Source organism: Rhinatrema bivittatum, chromosome 4, assembly GCF_901001135.1.
Source record: "Rhinatrema bivittatum chromosome 4, aRhiBiv1.1, whole genome shotgun sequence".
NCBI classification, from domain to species: domain Eukaryota; kingdom Metazoa; phylum Chordata; class Amphibia; order Gymnophiona; family Rhinatrematidae; genus Rhinatrema; species Rhinatrema bivittatum.
The window spans coordinates 357,502,463-357,525,207 of NC_042618.1; the positions used below are offsets into that span (position 1 = coordinate 357,502,463).

The window sequence follows — 22,745 nt, forward strand, 5'->3', positions numbered from 1 at the left end:
GTTGAGGACTAGATTGAGGCTGGTGAGAAGGAGGGAATAGTCAGTAGTCCTCTTATTTTGAGATATTAGTGTTTGCTGAGGATTATAAGGTTGTAGTGACACTCAAAACAAACCAGTGTTATTGGAATGAATTATGTTGAATATTATTGTTAATACTTTATAGGAGATTTTGGATTGTACTGGTAGCCAATGTAATGACATCAGCGAGTGTAATGTGATTATATTTCCTAGATCCTGTTAATAGTCTTGCTTCGACATTTTGTAATAGTTGTAATGGTTTTAAGTGACTTGCTGGAAGACCTAAGAATAAGATTTGCCATACTGAGTCAGACCAAAGGTCCATCAAGCCCACGATCCTGTTTCCAACAGTGGCTAATAGTACTTGGCAGGATCCCAAAGATAGATTCCATTCTGCTTATCCCATTACTGCAATTCCACTTTAGTAATTGTTTATGGACTTTTCCTCCAGGAACCTGTCCAAACTTTTTTTTTTTTTTTTTTTAATTACAGCTATACTAGCAGATTTCACCACGTCCTCTGGCAACAAATTCTAGAGCTTAACTCTGCCTTGAGTTAATAAAAAAAAAAAAAAAATTCTTATTAGTTTTAAATGTATAATTTAGTAATTTCATTATATAGACTAGGGGGCACACAATGAAATTACTAAGTTATACATTTAAAACTAATAAGATTTTTTTATTTTTTATTTTTTGAAAGCGTAAACAAGCGATTCACATTTACTCATTCAACCACACATCTTATAGAACTTTCATATCTTCCCTCAGCCATCTCTTCTCCAAGCTGAAGAGTCCTAACCTTTTTAGCCTATCCCCTTTATCATTTTGGTTGCTTTTCTCTGTTCCTTTTCTAATTCAGCAATATCTTTTTTGAGATGGCGTGACCAGATCTGCATACTATACTAAACATGAGGTCGCAACATGGAGAGATACATTGTTTTATTCTCCATTCCTTTCTTAATTCCTAGCATTCTGTTTTGATTTCTTAGCTAGAAGTAAGGAGTTACAGTAGTCAAGATCTGAGAAGATTAGAGTTTGCAATACAGTATGGAAGTCCTCAAAAGTTAATGGTTTCAACTGATGGTAGTATAGGTAACTTGGTGTAACATGTCTTAATTTACTGATGTGCATTTTTATTGCAAGGTTCTCATCTAGCTGTACACCTAAATCCCATATTTGATTTGAGGGATTAATTGAACATTGCCTAGTTCTAAGGCAAGTGGTTTAACTATCACTGAGTTTCTACTCAGCCAAATGATTTCATTCTTTTTAGGGTTTAATGTTAGTTTTAAGTTGTGATAGGTCTTGTATTGCTTTTATATAGGTAGAGCGTATCAAAGCTTTATTTTCAAATGATCTGGAAAGTGGGATGTGAAACTATATATCATCCACATACAAGAAGTTATTCCTAGATTTGGCAGTAACTTACACAGGGGGAGCCTGTAAATATTGAATAGTGTTGCAGAGAGGGCTGAGCCTTGAGGGCACCTGTATCACACTGGAAAGTGTCAAATATATGGTTGCCCAGTTTGACTTGGAATGTTCTGTTAGTTAGAAAAGATGGGAACCATCTGAGAACCCTGCCGTCTATCCTAATGTTTCTCATCTGATGGCATAACAGGTTATGGTCCACAGTGTCAAAGGCGGCTGTTAAGTCAATTAGCACAAGACAATAACATTCATCTGCCTCGATAAACTGAATCCGTTAATGAGAGATGTTTCCTAAATCCAAATTGATTTGGGAAGAGAATATTTTGATCTTCCAGGTGATTTACAAGTGGATAACACTACTTTCTCAACATCGTTTGCTAGGAACGGCAAATTGGGATATTGGACGATAGTTGTCCCAATCAGTTCTGCCAGTCTTATTTGTCGGTAGGCACACTAGGCCTGTTCCTGGGCAGCAAACATCTGGGGGGTAGCAAGCTGGCTGAAGATCTGCTGCCTTTCAGCTGTGCTGAATGTCACTCAGCAAAGGACCCCACTGGCACCTCATCTACCTGATCGCTGAACAGGTCTTTTTGGCTGGGAAATGAGGCAGTCTCTGCAAGGCTTTTTTTTTTTGTGTGTGTGTGTGAGGGGGGGGGTGCATTTTCTGTTGCCCTAAAATGTAGCCACTTCAGGAACAGCCGTACCCTGCCTAATGAGAGAATTGTTCCTGCTCCTTTCTTAATAATATCCTGCACGATCAGTGCCTCCCTCCCCCAGTCCAGACCTGATATAAAATTAGATATCCTGGAGGAAAAATTTGGTGGAAAACAGAATCCTCTCTAACAAGTCAACTCTCCTCCATTACTTGTTGGATATTTTAGGCTTAATCTATTATCAAATCCATGATGGTAGCCACTTTTGACCTTGCTGATCACACATTTACCAGGCCTAGTTTTGAAACCAGAATACTTCCAGGTACTTCCATAGACATTGTCAAAATAGTACTAAGTATTCATACAGTATATGATGGTCTAATTCTTGGCCTTCTAAAAGTGACACCAGAGGCATAGACACCTTCCCTATAATTTCTCTAATTTGCATAATTCCTACCCACTCCGCACTTACTCCAGAGAATCTCCTAAAAATTGCTCATCAACAGGGCCGGCTCAAGGGGAAAGGATGCCCTGAGCGAAAAGCACACATCTTTCCTCCCCTAACTGATGGTGCCCCCGGAACACTGTTCGTCTGTGGTGGGATGGGATCTGTCACAGCTATGCCAGTCCTCTCTTCAGCCACTGTGGGATGGAATTTCCTAGCGTGTAGCCAGATGGACTCAGGACCAATGGGTATTGTGCTCTCCTGATAGCAGATGGGAGACGGAGTCAGATTTCAAAGCTGACGTCACCCTACATATACCCGTGCAGCCAGCTTAGCTTAGCTCTTCAGTATTTCTCAGTCTCCATAGCAGATGCGGACACTGTCCAAAAGAGAATAGTGTAAAATTTACAACGAGAGAGAGAAAATTTACCTCTTGAGAAGAGAACCCCGCTTCTCCTGCAGTGAAACCTAAGGGTCCCTCCCAAAGCTGAGACTTTCCTGAGGTGATTCTCCATATCCCTCAGGTGAGCCTTGGTCCGGCAGCCGACTCCTGGCGTGGACTTGTTCCCCAGGGTGGCTGAAAGGCAGCGGGTGCAGATTCGAGCGCGGCAGTGAAGGTATTTCCCTCTCCCGCAGCTGGAGACCGCCCAGCACGTAACCGGTAAGCGCCGAGACCAGGTAAGGTAGAAACCTTTACTTTTAAGCCTCCAGTCTCCAAGGCTCGAACAGCCGTACTGATCTTCCTCCCGATGAGGTTTAAAATCGGGTTGAGCAGCCCTCTTTTGGCTAGGCCCCGATTCAATGCGAGGGCCCACACACGTGGAGACCTTCTAGGGGGTAGGGGGTCGCCACCTTGCCATCGGGGTCATCTGTGCCATTCTCCCCCCCCCCCCCCCCCCCCAACTGTCTGTATACGCAGTGCAGGCTGGAGTGCCGAGGAGCCTATCTTGAGCGCACCCGTAAAGGCACACGCTGAGCTGTGCACACAAGTGTGCCGCACGCATAACTGTGCCGCGTGCACAACAGCACGCACATCTGAGTTGGATGCACAAAGTCCGTAGCCCGTGCACCTAACCTCTGCGCATCTAGCGTGCACATCTAAGCGCATTCGTGTGCATACCTCCACGCATGGACGAGTTTGAAGCTCTACACGTGCACAAACAATGGCACCGCCATCGAAGAAGGCCAAGGGACACTTCCTTTGCCCAGCCTGCCTCTTAAGAGCCACGCAACCTGAATTGGAATCCCTTCTATGCCAACAGTGCGAACAGGCTCAGGGGGAACCAAAACAAGACCGCTCTACAGCCAGGAGAGGGATCTGGAACCACTGATGATGGCACCCCGGACCTATGTATTTCCAACTTGGCGCCCCCACAGGAAAGTACCTCTGGGGCTTCCAGTACAACCCCTCCTGGGATCAACATGGACCCAGGAACCTTTTCCTGGTTGGAATTTTTTAAAGGGCTGCAAACATTTGTCCAAGCACAACCAGCCCCTGCTGCGCACCCGACTCAACCCCTGCAGGAAGCACAAGCCCTTCCCAGCACCTCCCGAGTTCCTCGAGATATGCTTCTCCTAACCAAGAGCCTCCCTGATGGGGATCCAGACACCTCAGAAGATGAAATTGACTCCCTGGAAGAAGGAGAAATTCCCCCAGGGATGGAGCCATATGGAACCATGCTCCGATTCTTCCACAAGGACAAATTAGCCCTCGCGTCCCAGACTCTAAAGACACTGGGCCTTCCAGGCACGGATCCTATAATGGAACCAAAGAAGAACCCCATTTTGGTGTACCTCCGTAAGGCCTCATGCTACTTTCCTATGTTGGAGCCCATCAAGAAACTGACCTAGAATGGAATGCTCCAGAGGCCACCTTCAAAGAGGGGCGGGCCCTAGAAGCCCTATACCCGCTGGAACCCACGGCTAAGGAACTCCTACACTTCCCTAAAGTGGACACGATGATCTGTGCTGTCTCAAAGTGTACTACGATTCCTGTGGAGGGAGGAGCGGCACTGAAGGACACCCAGGACAGAAGGCTGGAAGCCATCCTAATCAGTCCTTTGACATATCAGCAATGACGCTACAGATTGCTTCCTGCTGTGCATTGGTGGCACGTTCCTGTTTGCTCCTCTCCAGAGACGCAGCCACACCCGGAGAAACAATGGAACCTGCGGTCTCCTTCCTCACCGATGCTACCTCAGATCTCGTGCGCACCTCAGCCAGGGATGTCACTGCGGCAGTGGCGGCCAGAAGACAACTATGGCTCCGGAATTGGTCGGCTGATGCGACAACCAAAGCGAACCTCACGAGAATGCCTTTTAAAGGAGACCACCTAAGCAAAGGAGTAAACCTATCCCCACCCAACTGGATCGTACTCACCACAGATGCGAGCCTGCGAGGGTGGGGAGCCCACTGTCAGTTCCTGATGGCCCAGGGACAATGGAACATAAACCGCCTGGAAGCTCGAGCTGTCAGACTAGCCTGCCTATGATTCAGCCACAGACTCCGAGGCGAGTCAATCAGTTATGTCGGACAACGCAACAGCCCAGCCCAGCATGCCTTACCCAAATACCAGCTCTGCTCACCAAATCCAAAGCTATATGACCCAAATAAATCTTTCTTATGGACTTGAGAGGTATCAACAGCTGCTAACTCTGGCCTTCCTTCCTTATTCTAACCCCTTGAGCTAACCAGCACCCCTGTCAAAATTAAGAAAAAGGCATAACATTTCTTTCAAGGTGATCTTATTGCATCAGTAAAAACAAAACAATTCTTTTTAAGTTTATGAATTAGGTTTCAGGTCTCACTGCCAAGAAAAAGCTGTGTTCTCTTTTTCAAATTATGACATTTTCTTGTTGCAACCACCTGGTTAACCTATGTGGAATTTGAAGATTGGGGGGGAGAGTTGATGTGTAGGATTTTTCTTTTTTTTTTTTTTTTTACACTGTGATACTTTCACACAGAAATACAGCTGGAACAAGGCTTTGGCTGGCAGGCTCTGCTGTGAGTAGAGCTTCTCCACCCTTCCTGCCCTGATGACGCTGCAAAGTCTCTAATTGGGATAATCTCTTTGAGAAAATCACATCTGCTACCTGAAGTCTAATGTGTATAATTGGATAGGTGAGCCTGTGCTTTTGGCAGAGGTGCAGAACCGCTCAAATGTCTCCTCGTTGACGAACACATACTCTTGACAGAGCTTTCATAATGGAGAGGATCATCAGAAAAACTCAATGGTTTTGTTGCTTAAGAATTCTGGCAATTTTTTGTTTAATTAAAAAAAGCAAAACAAAAAACCTGGAAAGTTTGATAAACAAATGTCCCAGTTTCAGAAAATAAGTTGCTTGCAAAAATATCTGGTTGAACTTTGTTGTGGCAGCTTGGAAGGCTTGGCCAGAGCTTGGATGGGCAACTTGTAGAGAACATTGAGAACTGTAGCTATAGTTTTGACTCGGTTGTGAACTGATTCACATAGAACAGGAGTGCTCAAACCGGTCCTAAACCCCCCCCCCCCCCAGCCAGTCAGGTTTTCAGGATCTCCCTAATGAATATGCATGAGATATTTGCATAGGCTGGGGGGAGGGGGCGAAGGACCAGTTTGAGCATCCCTGCCATAGAACATGCTACTAAAGGTGGCTTTCATTCAGCAGAGGCATTGAAACCTTGTTTATTCTCTAATTCTATGTTGCTGGCCCTGTTCACAAGAGAAATCTTGTTATTCCCAGGACAGTGGCCTAATTATAATACAGGTTATAGCTAGTTATGGAGTCTGCCCTTCTGACACATTCCCTGGAGAAAGAACTCAATTAGTTGCCTTGTGGACTCTGGAATACAGTATAGTGAGGTGTTTGCTGGCCATTGCCCTAAAAAAAAAAGAAGTGCTTAGAATCTCTTCTTCTTTTAAGGTCTATCATCTTATATTAAGTTAATTCCAATGTCACTTGTTAGCTGAAACCCCTATTTATAATATGTACAATTATGCTACACATGCAGAGATTGGGGCAGAGAAGGAAATTGCAAAGTGCAAAAACAGACCATGAAGATACATTCTGTTTTTTAGCTGAGCTCAGCAGGGCAGTAATAAGTAGCCAGGAAGCTAGTAATCTCAGCAGACTACTTGTACCACTGTCTGATATGTATTAGAGGACCTTTCTTCTATGAAACTGAGTGGTACAAAAACATTTATGCTCGACACAAATCTCCATGGTGAGCCTAATTATCTTCTAAGCTAACTTGAAATATGTTTTGCAACATGAGGGAAAATTACCTATTCCAAACAATACCTTTCCTCAAACAATTTACACCTTTTCTGAATTTTCCTCAGTCACTGACAAAACCATTATTAATATACTGTCAAAATCCAAACCCTCAAGCAGTCCTTTCAACCCATGCTCAGGTTTTCTACTTAGAGACTCTAAAGATCATCTTGCTTCTGCTATTACAAACTTAGTGAATGCCTCTCTATCTCAAGGTATCTTTCCTGACTCTCTAAAACAAACTTCTATTCTTCCCATTCCCAAAAAGAAAAATCATGACCCTACAGACTTAACCAACTACCGACCAATTGCCTCACTACCATCTATAGCAAAAATTATAGAATCTGTAGTATTACATCAGATATCTGAATACATCGAAGAGAACAATATCCTACACAACAATCAACACTGTTTTAGAAAAGGCCATAGCACAGAATCTCTGTTAATATCATCATTCGACTCAATCATTAGAGGCTTTGACTCCAACTCCAATTACATATTGGTATTACTTGATATCTCAGCTGCGTTTGACACGCTAAACCATGACATCTTACTTTCCACATTGTCACAGATTGGCATTACAGATCTTGCACTACAATGGTTCTCCTCTTTCTTAACCAACCGTAAACAAAGAATCATAGTAGGTCCCTACTATTCTGACTGGTACTCCACCAAGACAGGTGTACCACAAGGTTCCGCACTTTCAGCTCTACTATTTAACCTTTACTTACTTACTACCTCTTTGCCGCCTACTTGCTGGACTAGACCTTAACTTCAAAATTTACGCAGATGACATACAGTTCATCATTCCTTTCACAGATTCCTGGTCTAAAACTTTTTCTTTACTACATCTATACCTAACAACAATAAAAACATGGCTTTCCCACAACAGACTGAAATTAAACACAAATAAAACAGAATTAATCTATTTATCAACCATACCTGACTCAATTCATCAACCCCCATCAACTTTCATTTTCCAGAATCAACCCATTAACATAAAACCTCACGCAAAAAACTTGGGAGTAGTGATAGACTCTAGACTCACAATGACTGACCATATATCCGAAACTGTAAAAAAATCCTTTTACAAAATATACATGATAAAAAAACTTAAACCACTCCTTCTTCTGAATGACTTCCGGCTGATTACCCAGGCACTAATTCTATCCTCACTAGACTACTGTAATTCTCTGTATCTTGATTTACCTCAATCTACAATACGACCTCTACAGTTAATACAAAACGCAGCCGCTCGAATGTTATACAATGTATCCCGGACAGACCACATCACCCCTATTCTACAACATCTGCACTGGCTTCCAATTTCATATCATATAACGTATAAAATCCTGTCTACAATACACAACCTACTTTACAATACCAATTCCATCTGGCTATGTTCATTACTAAGAATTTATAGACCGACTAGACAACTCCGTTCCCTTGACAAATGCATTCTAGAATAGGGATGTGAATCGTTTTTTGACGATTTAAAATATCGTCCGATATATTTTAAATCGTTAGGGCCACGATACAATACCAATTCCCCCGATTTATCGTCAAAAAATCGTAAATCGGGGGAAGGGGGAGGGCAGGAAAACCGGCACACTAAAACACCCTAAAACCCACCCCCGACCCTTTAAATTAAATCCCCCACCTTCCCGAACCCCCCCCCAAATGCCTTAAATTACCTGGGGGTCCATAGCCTTAAATTACCTCCATAGCGGCGGTCCGTAGCTAAATCGGGGGAAGGGGGAGAGCAGGAAAAGCGGCACACTAAATCGTGTAGTCTTCAGCTGGTGCCATTTTGCAAAATGGCCGCCGCAAAATGGCGGTGGCCATAGACCAAAACAATTCGACGCAGGAGGTCGTTCCGGACCCCCGTTGGACTTTTGGCAAGTCTTGTGGGGGTCAGGAGGCCCCCCCAAGCTGGCCAAAAGTTCCTGGGGGTCCAGCGGGGGTCCGTGAGCGATTTCCTGCCGCGAATCGTTTTCCGTACGGAAAATGGCGCCGGCAGGAGATCGACTGCAGGAGGTCGTTCAGCAGGGTTGCAAAATGGCGCCGGCTGAAGACTACACGATTTAGTGTGCCGCTTTTCCTGCTCTCCCCCTTCCCCCGATTTAGCTACGGACCGCCGCTACGGAGGTAATTTAAGGCTACGGACCCCCAGGTAATTTAAGGCATTTGGGAGGGTGGGGGATTTAATTTAAAGGGTCGGGGTGGGTTTTAGGGGGTTTTAGTGTGCCGTGTTTTAGTGTGCCGCTGGACCCCCAGGTAATTTAAGGCATTTGGGGGGGTTCGGGAGGGTGGGGGATTTAATTTAAAGGGTCGGGGGTGGGTTTTAGGGGGTTTTAGTGTGCCGGCTCACGATTTTAACGATTTTCACGATACTTTACACACCCAAACGGCAACAATATGATTCCCTCCCCCTCCCAGCTGAAATCGATCGTTAAGACGATCGAGGACACGATTCACATCTCTATTCTAGAAGTACCCACAATAAAATCCGTTAGCTTAGCATTAACCCGTAAACGAGCATTCTCTGTTGCCGGTCCAATACTGTGGAACACACTCCCAGAACATATCCGCCTGACAGCCAACCGTACAGAATTTAAGAAACTGCTAAAAACTCACCTTTTCACCCGCGCATACAATTTGTAGTAAGGATTATCACATTACATCATGATTGTTAACCTAATTGTCTATGAATTTTAATTTGTATATGAAATTTTTAATTTGTTCGTATTTTATGTATTGCTTATTATGTATGTGCAAGTATGTAAACCGCCTAGACGGATAGTCCCCTACCCATTGTGCGGTATACAAAAATTTTAAATAAATAAATAAAATGCCACAAACCAAAAAACCCTAACCTTCAGCCATGTACATGACTCAGAAATTTTGCAGAAATGAGGTTATAAAGAATGTGCACAAGAGTTTTAATCCCTTCTGTGATAGTTAACTTAAATACCTTGTGCCTATTCTGTTCTCTCTGGCAGGATTTTATAGATATGGGTGTATTTTGAGAGTAGTCAGTTGGTGCTTTACGAAACTTTGTTTCAGAACTAATATATGCAATGCCTTTCTGTACAGGGGAGAACATTGTGAAAGGAGATAAGGAATCCATTAAGAATCTTCTTGAAATCTTTGATGGATTGCTGGAATATCTCACGGAGCAAATAAGTGAAGCATCTTCACGAATAGGAGGTAAGTGAGTACCTGGGCTGATCTTGCTCTCATTTTAGGCGGAGAGAAGGTAGATCCCATTTTTCTTCCAAACAAGTTTTGGCTTAGCCTGTTGTCTGCTAAGTAGGTGACTGGTTATAGTTAATACATTAAATGTCCAGATAAGGCTTTGAGCTTAGTCACCATCATGCTTTTAATGACCTTATATTGCATAACAGGGAACTTGTGGTGTGATCTAGGAGACTCTCTTAAATATGTCCCAAAGCATTCTGAGTAAATCACAGAATAAGATGGAACAGATCATCGGTGTGTTCTAAATTTGAAGGACGTTGGCAGTATTGCCTAACAGTTTGAAAAGTACTTCCAACTTGTCATCCTCAGCTTATGCTATAAGTACCAAAAGCTTGTAACAGGAAGGAGGGGACTATGTGCTTAACACAAATGTACATCGCTTTGGTTGAGTCTACTTTTAAAAAAAATTAAAAAAAAGTACTCAACAAATCATAAAAATTATATTGAATGTGGAATAATTAAACAGCTAAAATTATAGAGTGATAATTTTGTAGTTGAATGAGTCCTGATTTTTGTCATTGCCTTGTATGTTTGTAAATGCTGCTGAGCAGGGACTGTCTTTTAATACGTTTTTATACAGTGTTGTATTCATGGAGTAGCACTATGTAAGTGATAGGTAGTAGTAGTAGTAATAAATATCTTCAACATGAAAGGGGTGATGGTGGGGCTTCTCTGTCATTCCCAGAGGACTGGAAGACAACAGAGTTGCCCTTGGCATTCTCTTGTTTGCAAAAAATGGTTGAGACCTGTGTTAAAGATACTCTCTACAATATCTGAGTAACTGAAGTATTGATTACATCCCAGATTAAGTCACATGGTTAGAGCTGTTTAGTTATTGATTCTCTTGTATCTTTGTTCTCATCATAGCTCTTCAATTGCAGTTTTTATAGAATATCCTTTGCTGTTCCAGTATCAGATGGTGACTTGGTCTTATATCCTGGATACTCTCTTCTCTCACTACACTCAGTTCTTTGGTGCTCTGTCTCATTGCTTTCAGTACCATCTTTACACTAAGTGCCGGACCTACTTTTGAACCAGAACTTTCACACAGAACCCAGTCCCAAATTTCAACCTAATTGTCTCGATGTTTCAATCTGGTTGTCCCACCACTACTTTAAACTTTAATATGGCTAAGACAGAACTGGTTACCATTCTCCCAAATCTAGATTCCCCCATCCCATCCCAATTCCCCTTTTTCAGTGTTTACAAAAGTAATGTCATAGAGTATAGTGGTACATTGTAGACTAACTGATTTATTAAAGCATGAGCTTTCAAAGGCAAGCGTCTACTTCCTCAGATATATAACACTGATATCCTCCCAGTTCCCTCAGCCTGCAACCTTGGGATCTTATTGCATTTGCCAGTCACAGCAAGCTGTCACAACCGGCTGCACTCACACCAGTCATTGTCCAATACCGCCAGCACTCCCAGACCACTGCCCCTGCTGTTTCCTTAGGTTTGCATTTGCACCATATGTTTCCTCTTAAAGGCCCTGTGGCTGGAAATCTCTCTGCAGGCGCCTCTTGATGTTGTCATGTGGATGAGCATTTAAATTCAGTCTTGATTCCTGCATTTCGCTTGAGCAACAGGTGTTCTGCATCCTGTGCAATGCATGTTGCCTCAGTTTTCCTTTTCTTCAGCTCATCCAGCATACTGTCTTACCTCATCTCGTCCAGCCCACCCTTCCTTGTCAGTCATCTTTGTCTTGAACCTGACTTGATCTCAGGCTGTCCGCCTGTATCTGACCATTTCCTGGACCTTAACTACTCTTGCCTGCTGCCTGCCACTGATCACTGTCTGGACCCGGGCCTTGTTGCTTGCTGCCTGCCTCGATCTAGCCTGGCCCCAGACCCTCTGTCTCTCTTTGCCCTATGGGACTATCGCCTAAGTCCTGCCGGATTCTAAGGCTCAAACCTGTTGGGAAAGGGGCTGGTAAAGGTGAAGCTTCAGACCCATCTGGTTAAAGGTACCCTTGCCAGCTGTCTGTGTGAGCCTAGAGGTTTCACTCCCTAGGCTGCGCCAACCACACCGTAGCATTAAGAATCCACCTTCCTTAAAGGATCATCTTTAACTTCTTCTCTGCATCCATCCAAAACACTGCTAAAATGTTTCTTAATCTATAATATCACCAAAATTCATCTGTTCCTTTCTGAACACACTACCAAAACTCTCTTCTACAATTACAACCTGCTCCTCGCAGGTCGTCTGCTGATGAGCTATCTATTTCTTCTATAGTATTCAAACTTTAGCTGCACACCTTTCTCCCAGGACAAGCAAGATGGTAGTCTTCACAGATGGGTGACATCATCAGATGGAGCCCTGTCACAGAATACTTTGGTCAAAGTTTCTAGAACTTTGACTGGCACACTAACCCTGTGGCCACACAGGGTCCCCCTTCAGTGTCGTTTTTTTTTTTTTTTTCCACGCAGCAGTCGCCTCACGGTTCTTGGAGCTCTGTGTGAGGCTTTCCTCACGGAAATTTTTGAAGTTTATCTTCACACACTACCCAGTTCCAGGGTCCCCTATCTCGCATTGACTTCTCCGAATTTCGATGAGTTCATTTCCCACTTTTGCGATCTGTTCCTAGTCATTCACCTCACAGTGACCAATGGTCACCGACTGCTGATATGTGTGCCTGAGCTTGAGACCAACATGGAGACAGCAACTGACCCAGAATCCTCTGCTATCTTAGCCTTTCTGGCTATGTGAACCTTAAATGCCCTACTGAGCCTGACCTGGAGGAATTCCAAGGACACCTGGACAGCAGTTGAAGCTGGCGACAATTATGATGCCTAATTATAGGGTCGCAAGAGCAGAAGGCAACGGTCAGAACCTCAGGCTAGAATGTCATTACAGGGGCATCTGTAAACACAGCCTAAGATGTAACGATTGCCCTGAGCAGCAAGATTTTAACAGAACAAAGCATTATCGAAAGATTGATGGTAAATGGGCCCCCAACTTGGAGAACTGGTCAGGGTAATTTAGGGATAATGTATCTTGCTGTTGATATGACAACCTATGTAAATGATACACCAGGTGGTCACGCAACTTAAGAATTTCTGACCTAGTACTGTATTGTGTTTTACCTGTATAAGAAGGATCAGTTCATGTATACAAACGAGATGCTGGTTAGTCAGTTTGTCAGAGAAATGGCAACCAGCATCTCCCAAGAATACTTATATTGCTTAATAAAAATTATACTTTCTACAAAATCTAAGTACCGTATTTTCCGGCGTATAAGACGACTGGGCGTATAAGACGACCCCCCCTTTTTTATACATATTTTTAAGAAAAAAAAGAATTTTACACTCAAACAGGAGCAACCCTATCTATGAAAAGGCAACACTACAAATACCGTATATCAGGCCCTAAAAACCAATATACCTCTTATTAGGAAAACAGAACTAGCAAGCAGCTATAGATCCCCACACATAAATAATTGTAAAACTATACTAATAAGCAGAATAAATGTTTCAAAACAGCTATGAACAGAATAACATCCAACAATTAAAAACTCATAAAAACTATTAAACATTCTCCAAACACCAATAAAATATTTCAAAAAAGCAGACATCACATAATATTAAATAATTAAAATGGCAGTCAATCAAGAAAAATAAACTTAAAAAGCCACCTTTCCTTACCCCCTCCAGCAGCTCTCCTATTCCTCTTCCTCTTCCTTAGGGCCCATGTCTCTCACACACACACACCATACCAGTCATGCCCCCATGACCAGTTTCTGTCTCTCACACACCAATCATTTCCCAAACAGTCTTTGACACACACACCAGACACCTTCCTGAACAGTTTCTCTCATGCCATACACACACACAGGCTTCCCACTCCCGTGTTCTGCTTACCGTACATATACGGGCTTCTCACTCTCATAATCACTTTCTCTGTCTCACACACACCAGTCTCTCATTTCCATGCTCACTCTCCACGTGCACAGGCTTCTCATTCCCCGAATCACATTCTTTCTCTCACATTCACACACACCAGTCTCTTTCTCTCACACACACCGTCACCTTATCAACCAGTCTCTCTCTCATGCACGCGCGCACACAAACACACACAGCCAGCCCTCCCGCTCCCATGCTCTCTCTCACATAATCAGGCTTCTTACTCCCATGCTTTCTCACATACCCAGATTTCTCACTTCCATGCTTTTTCTCTCTCACACTCACATACACATCAGTCATCTCTCTGAGCAGTCACTTTCATTGTCTCTCACACACGAGCTCGCTGACCAGTTTCTCTCAATCACACACATGCTCTCAATCAAATGCATTCTCTCACTTACACACAGGCTCTCAATCACACACACATTCTCTCAATCACACACAGGCAGGCTGGCTGCTTCTCTCTCTCTCTCTCTCACTTCCACTCCCCCCCCCCCCCCCCGAGCACAAATAGTAGCTGCAGCAGCAGCTTCCTCCTCCAGCCCCCGCAGGCCAAGAAAGAAGAAACCCATCGGCCGCGGGAGGCTCATGCTGCTGTCTCCTTTCCCGATTACCAGCTCCTTCGACTGCTCGGGGCCGTTCCTGCTGTCGCCGCTGCAATTTTTTCACGCGGCACGGCTTTCTCCTTCCCGCGCATCACTTCCTGTTCCGGTTCAAAGGGGGGGGGGCGGGAAGAAGAAAAGGGCAGCCGCGGATGCCACAGCTTTTTTTTTTTTTTTTTTTTTTGCACCGCTGCCGTTCCCGCTGGGCTTGAACGTGCTGATAGCCCAGCGGCAACGGCAGTGCGGTGCGCGGGAAGGAGAAAGCCGTGCCGAATGAAAAAATTGCAGCGGCGATAGCAGGAACGGCCCCGAGCAGTCGAAGGAGCTGGTAATCGGGAAAGGAGACAGCAGCATGAGCCTCCCGCGGCCGATGGGTTTCTTCTTTCTTGGCCTGCGGGGGCTGGAGGAGGAGGAGGCTGCTGCAGCTACTATTTGTGCTCGGGGGGGGGGGAGTGGAAGTGAGAGAGAGAGAGAAGCAGCCAGCCTGCCTGTGTGTGATTGAGAGCACGTGTGTGTGATTGAGAGAAACTGGTAAGAGAGCAGGTGTGCCCTATAAGACGATACCCGGCGTATAAGACGACCCCCGACTTTTGAGAAGATTTTCTTGGGTTAAAAAGTCGTCTTATACGCCGGAAAATACGGTACTGTATTCTTGTACCCGTGGAGAAGCGCCAAAAGAGTGTTTGGCGCATAACACCACATGTCACTTCTTTTTACCATGGCGACTGGTTTTAGGAAGTGCCCCGAGTGCCCGCGGACTATGTCCATAATGGACCCGCACGACATGTGCGTCCTGTGCCTCGGGCCTTCCCATGACATCTGTCTATGTCCAAGCTGTGCCCAGATGACCTCCAAAGGCCAGCACGCCCGCCTGGAGAAGATGGAGCATTTGTTTGGGCCCAAGCAATCTTCTCCATCAACTCCGGTGCTGGATGCATTGGGTCGAGGGGGTCCATCTGACTCGGAACCCTCTCCGTCGAAGCCCCGCCAGGAGGACTGAGGAGCAGGAGACAGACCTTTGCTGGCATCGATCCATTCCAAGGCTTCCACATAGTTATCCGCTGCACTGGAGAAAGACCAGGCCGAGCACTGTGGGAAGCATCAACACCGGCACTGACACGCATCATTGTCCAGTGCCGGCATAGACACAGGAGTGGCATCTGCCTTGACCAAGCCTCCTCCGAAGTGGCCTCAGGGAGAGGAGCTCCCATCCTCCTCTGGACCTGGGAGCCCAAGACGTTCCCCACTAGTAACGGTGATGGGCACAGAGTTCCCACGGACCCCTGTGAACGCTCAGATGACTCCTAGCCTGCCTCCTCCTCCAGGGTCGGTTCTCTCCGCACCCTCGTTCCAAGAGGAGTTGGACCACATGGTCCAACATGCAGTGCTCAACATCGTTTGGGGCTTTCAGTCGCCACCGACTCCAGCCTCCATGTCAGCATCGGAACCGGCGCCATCCATGTTGGCACCCCTTCTGGATAGACTGGACGTCCTGCTCAATGCTCTGCCGACGCAGCTTGTACCGGGTGGGTGGGGGGGGGGGGGGGGCCTTCAGTGTCCAGCCAACCATCAATACCACCTCCGGTCTCCATCCTGATCCCGGGCTCCTCGGAGGAGGAGGATGCGGCTCCTGGACTATCACCACAGACGGGACTACCAATACTGGGTCCTGTACCCGGACCATCTGGTCTCCCGGTGCCCTCAGTGCCAGCACCACCATTGTCTGTGCCACCTCACTGCCCATTGGGGCCCACGACCCCGTATTTTGGGGTTGACCCTCTCTCCTTGACCCAGGCACCTCCCCGGTGAGGAAGAGGCCCCCTATGACCCATGGGGGATGCCTCCTCTGAACATTCCTCTGAGGCTTTCTCCCCTGGAAGAGAGATGGCGCTCACCCCTGGTGGACCTCTCCTTTACTAACTTTGTCAGGGAGATGGCGGAGACAATACCCTTCCAGCTTCCAACAGAGGAAGACTCCTGCCACAAAATGTTGGAGGTCCTACAATTTGTGGACGCTCCAAAAGAGGTCATGGCTATCCCAGTCCATGAGGTTCTTCTCTACCTCCTGCACTGTCTCTGGGAGCATCCGGGTACTTTGCCTCCGATCAATAAAAGACTGATGCCACTTACCTAGTGCAACAGGCCCTAGGTTTCCAAAAAAAGCCAGTTGCTCCACCAGTTAGTGGTGGTAGAGTTGGCCCAGAAGAAGGCGAAGAGGACCTGCCCTCATTCATCTGCTCCTCAGGGAAATGACCAAAGAACCCTAGACGCCCTTGGTCGACGGGTTTTCCAGGGTTCTATGCTGGTTTCTCGCATAGCATCATATCATCTCAATATGACCCAGTACAATCAAAACCTCTGGAAACAAGTCCAGGAGTTCTCGGAAACCCTATCACAGCAGTTTCAGGAGGGCCTGGACTCCATCCTCCAAAAGGGGTTAGAGGCCGGAAAGCACAAGCTGAGGGCGGCTTATGACGCCTTTGAAACGGCCTCAAGAATCTCAGCAGTGGGCATTAGCGACAGACGCTGGGCCTGGCTTAAGGCCTCAGACCTTCGTCCAGAGGTACAAGAGAAATTAGCGGACCTCCCCTGTACATGAGAGAACCTGTTTGGGGACACAATCCCTGATGCAGTGTCCCAAATCAAGGATCACTGAGACCCTGCATCAGCTGTCCACTACCACTGATGCCTCCTCAGCGACCCATCGAGGTCCACAAAGGGACACCAGAAAACAATTCTACAAGCCACAGATACAATCCCCCAGCATCCCATGCTCGTACAGCTCGGCCTTCCCAAAGAGGCCATCTTCGCCAACAAAGGGCACCCAGGGCACAGCCAGTTCCCCAGCCTAGCCCTGCAGCAGGGTTTTGTCTCACATCCAGAGAGCTGGTTGTTTAACCAAGCATTCTCTTAATCTTAAATTCAATATCTCAGCTTTGATCTCCATGACGGTCCACTACTTTGTATATATTTACTCTCCTTCCCCTTTTTAAGTTATTATTATTTATGTTTTCCAAGTTCTATTTACCATGTTCATTGTAAGACATTATTCTATATACTGTCAATTTATTGTTGTAATGTAAACCGAAGTGATTAGTAACTTTGTTACCAGAACTTCGGTATATAAAACTGTTAAATAAATAAATATATTTTTCAGATCTTAGTCTGTGGGTGGACTTGTAGGGATATAGGCAATCTCTTAAATAGGATTTTTGTAATCTGCCATGGAACAGTCATATTTGTGTGGAATATAAATGCTTTTAAATAAATAAATACATCTCTTAGGCAGAGCCTAGTTCTTTTTGCAATTTAAAGGTTCTATATAGGGCTTTGAATTGGGTCCAGTAAGGAACTGGAAATCAATGAAAGTCTTGAAATATTGGAATAATATGTTCTGTGTCATTGGATCCAGATAGCATCTGGGCGGCAATGTTCTGTACTAGCTGTAGACAATGGAGGAGTTTTCGTGGGAGGCCCAGAGTGTGTTGCATTAGTCTAATCAGGAAAGGACAAATGCATAAGTCAGGATGGACATGTGGTCTTTCTCTTGATATGATTTTATCTGCTTGAGTTGCCTGAGTTGGCAGTGGGCATTTCTAGCAGTTGTGGATATTTGTGAGTTCAAGTGTGCTCTGGAGACTGAGGTGACACCCAGACTCCAAACTGTGGATTTTATTTTGAGTGGAGTGTCATTGAGCATCCATTTGAGGTCATCAAGTGGTTTAGGGCTGTGATAAGATGAGTTCATCTATTTTGTTGGGGTTTAGTTTAAGTTTGTTGAAAGAGGCCTATTTCCAGATTTCTGAGAGGCAGAGGATTGTTCTGTGCACCTCCGTGTCTGTCAGATCCCAGTGAAGGAAGACTCAGAACACTATCAGCATAGATGAAGTATTGGAACACGGATTTTCTGATCTCATCGATTAGGAGTCTGAGTTAGATATTGAATATCTGTTGCGCTGGAGGTGGATTCTTGGGCTGAGGTAGGGTTGACACAACCTGCAGGCAGGGACCCACGGGTCCCCACTGTCAGCAGGTGGAGTGGGCTGAAGCTAGAGACCACTGGAGCTTCACCTATACCAGCCCACGCTCCCCTCGGGTTGAGCCTTTGGGTGCCGGGGCCAGCAGGACTTAGACGGGCCTCAGGATAGAGCAGTAGAGACAAGCAGTTAAGCCCAGACACAGCAGCCAGCACGTGGCGTAGTTCTACCCTGGACGGGTTGCGAAACTGAAACTCAGGCACCAAGGAACCTGGAGTGACTGAGGGTGCCTGAGCAAGGAAAGGCCGAAGCCTTAAGAGTCCACGTCCAGAGGACAGTGGGAGAGGCATCACAGTAGAACTTGGATAGAAGCTGGCAGCCACAGGAAGGTGTAGCAAGCAACGTAGAACTCTGGATGAGAGAGAGTCTATAGCAAGGTTATCCGTAGCAATGGTCAGGGCACAGAGAAGGCAGGCGAGGTCAGACATAGCAGTGGTCAAGGAACAGAGAGGGCAGGCGTGGTCAGACGGGTTTGAGTCCTGCGCGTGATTCAGTATGCAAATTAGGTGGTGCGGTAGAAACGGGCAAAAGGAGACGCTAGGGACACTAGCGCATCCATAGCGCCTCCTTTTAGCCCAGAGCGGCAGCTGTCAGTGGGTTTGACAGCCGACGCTCAATTTTGCCGGCGTCGGTTCTCAAGCCCGCTACAGCCACGGGCTCAGAAACTGAACACCGGAAAAATTGAGCGTCCGGTTTTCGGCCCGACAGCCGCCGCCCATTTTAAAATTTTTTTTTTAACTTTTTTTTACACTTCGGGACCTCTGACTTAATATCGCCATGATATTAAGTTGGAGGGTGCACAGAAAAGCAGTTTTTACTGCTTTTCTGTGCACTTTCCCGGTGCCGGCAGAAACTAGCGCCTACCTTTGGGTAGGTGCTAATTTCTTAAAGTAAAATGTGCGGCTTGGCTGCACATTTTACTTACTGTATCACGCAGGCATACCTAATAGGGCCCTCAACATGCATTTGCATGTTGAGGGCCCTATTAGGTGCTGCGGGTTGGACGCGCGTTTTCCTCCCCTTACTGAATAAGGGGTAAGGGAAAACGCGCATCCAAGGGCAGGTTAACAGTGCACTCCAACGGAGCGCACTGTACTGTATCAGCCTGTTAGATTGTAAGCCCTCTGGGGATAGGGAAATACCTACAGTACCTGAATGTAATCCACTTTGAGGCGCTGAAAAAAGCACAAAAAAGCGGAATATAAATCTAAATAAATAATAATGGCTATGTTTAAAAGGGCCTGGTCTGGTGTAAGCCTTATCTGTACCTTGAAAAGCAAACTCAACCAATCTGATACTTGTAGCCATAGACAGCTAATCTTGGGGCACTCCCACCACGAGTGTAAGAAGGTGCCCATCCCTCCACAACCCTTCCAGCAGTTCTCAGAAATCACTGGGAATAATTTATGTAGTCTTACTGGGGTGTAGTACCACAGATATAGTACTTTGTACCCATTTTCAATAAGGTTTGCCGAAATTATGCCGTTATCCATATTTCTAAAAATATCTCTCCAGGTGTTCACAGAAAGATTTCCTCCCTGAAGATCTTGTTTCCATAATCTAATATGTGTATTTTATGTGTATTTTATCCAGGTTCATGAGGTAATCAAGCTGCTTAAGCAAGTAAACTAATGACTTTACTGTCCCAGCATCTTTCAGGTAGTTTATTGGCCTTTTAGCTCTTGCTCCATATTTCTGCGGAGGCGGCATCCTCATTTGCCCACCCATTGCCAACGCGGAACTTCGTCTTTTTTGAAGCATTCTTCGATGCAGGCATACTCTTTTCAAAACCAGAATAGCCAGCTTCCCGTAGTATATCCGATGCTTCTGCCAAGATGTGCACATGGTGCGAAGTGCCTTTCAGTGAAAAACCCAGGCTGAAGGGGAACAGCCATCTGTAACATATGTTATCTGTTCAAAGAACTTCTCAGACTCTGCGCATTTCCATACACTTACCATTGTTGAGGGGGATAAGGCCGCAAAGATCAAGATATCAGTACCTTGCCATGTTCATTTTGTTTGCTTGCAAGCGATATTCGCAATTTTCTCTTTGATTGTGTAACTGTGGTGCAAGCCGGTATGTCTCGAGGCTTATTTTCTATCCGCTGCCCCAACGCTCTGTGCGCCCGCTCAATCTGTATATTGTTTCTTGCTTTTCTGTGACGCCAAGATGGCTTGACTATCTCCACGCAATTTTGATATTCAGGAAGTTCAGGTATTCCCCTAAACCTCGTTTTGCCTCCGTGAGCGATTTTCTCAAGATCTTAAAGTTTATCACTCAGGATCTCGTGTTCTTTCTGAATCATTTTATGGTCCTCCTTCAAGGATCAGAGCTCTTCCCCCCCCCCCCCCCCCCCCCCCCAAGGCGTCCGATTTGTTTTCCATATCGAAAATACACCGGCTATACTCCGCCATTTCTTCTTTCATGTCATTGATCAAAGCCATTATCTCTTGTTTGTTATTTTGCATCTCTTGTCGTAGCTCAGTAAACCATTACCGCATCTCCGCTCTGGTCAGTAATTGTTCCCCCGCTGGCTGCCACTCACCATCTGCCCCCTCCACTTCAAGGCCTGTTTCCTGCTGCGCCATGCTGGAGAAGCCGCTTACTTTAATCGAGTACGCTTTTTGGTAGAAATACTTCCGAAAGTCAGTGGATTTTCGCTTTAATGACATCGATTATTCACCAACTTATTGGCAAAAGATTCTGGTGACAGATCTGCGATTCGGGAAGATTGCTTCTACGGCAGAGGAGGAAGTCTGATATTACGTGCATATCCGGCATAGCTCTCTGCTTCTATGGCAGGGGAGGAAGTCTGATACTACGTGCATATCCAGCATAGCTCTCTGCTTCTACGGCAGGGGAGGAAGTCTGATACTACGTGCATATCCAGCATAGCTCTCTGCTTCAACGGCAGGGGGAATGAAGAAAAGTGGATCTATATACAGACAACAACCAACAGGGACTGAGTCGCATAGTCTGGGTAGGCAAATGGGCATGGGTGTAGCTTGCTTATTGCGGCGGTTACTACCCCTAACTAATTTAAGCTATATATTACACTTAGATGCAGCTCCAACACTGCTCCTTGCATTAATGGTGGGGGTGGAAGGGAAATAGAACCAAAGGGTTACTAAGAGCCAAGAGTAACAGATAAGTATGAGAAAAAAAAAAAAAAGTGCGAAGCTTGCTGGGCAGACTGGATGGGCCGTTTGTTCTTCTTCTACCATCATTTCTATGTTTCTATGTTTCTTTAAAAAGTCTTCAGGGGAAATCCTTTTTCTAGTAACGGCACAAGGTTTAGATGCTGTGACGCCATGTTGAGATCAATTTAGAGATGTACTATATTGTCCGGGATCTGAGAATATTGTGCCGTTTTTAGAAAAAGGATTTCCCCTGAAAAAGACTTTTTAATCGAAACATGGCCCATGTCTGGTTTTGAAAGATTTACAGGTCGGCTAAGTATTCTTTTTAATAAAATTTATTAGGCTGATATACACTGTGCAGCAATAGATGCTATAATAAAATTAATTTAGTACTTTAATAAAAGAAAACCGCTTTTGTGGAATGTTTAAAGCAAGAGACAATAAATGATTATATGAAAATTGCTCAGAAGGCTGAAAACTGCCTGCGGCCCATTGCGGGCGAGAGACAGCAGATTATAAACTCTTGAGCATAAGTGGATGATATTGTCTCTTGGCTTGAACTAATCGTTGACAATAGGATTATATTCTATTTCTCTCTCTGTTTTGCTTGTATATTGAGTGATTATTAATAGAGGAGGTGCTTCTGTATTTGTGATTACTTAAAATTTCTGTCCAGGATTGTCAAAAGGAGAAAAAGTTACTCCTGTGAAAATTTCCTGCCTCATCTCCAATTTGAAAATTGTGCCAATATCGAAAACCAATAATTAAGTCGGTGAAAAAGAAAATACAAGGAAAGTAAGGATCAAAAAATAACCATTAAAAACAAGACTGTGAAAGAGAAACAGTACATCCGTTTTAGAGGAAACTCATAAAATGACTCTCTGCAGGCCTCCATTTTACTAGCCTTTAGAAAAGTAAGATGCCAACTCGGGGTTTTCAAGTGTGCTCCAGAGATGCTTAGTAAGAGTTTTATTTAGAAAGTCTTTAACCACTTCAACATATT

At 45.1% G+C, this 22,745-nt stretch overlaps 1 protein-coding gene across 7 annotated transcripts in view; it reads left to right on the plus strand.

The window, feature by feature from the left end:
- Positions 1-22,745, plus strand: part of CEP95 (centrosomal protein 95) — a 159,294-nt gene that overhangs the window by 27,948 nt on the left and 108,601 nt on the right. For all 7 annotated transcript variants that reach the window (XM_029600760.1, XM_029600759.1, XM_029600761.1 and 4 more), the window contains one exon: positions 9,896-10,009. In XM_029600760.1, coding sequence (XP_029456620.1) covers positions 9,896-10,009 — 114 coding nt within the window. The remainder of the gene's footprint in view (positions 1-9,895; positions 10,010-22,745) is intronic.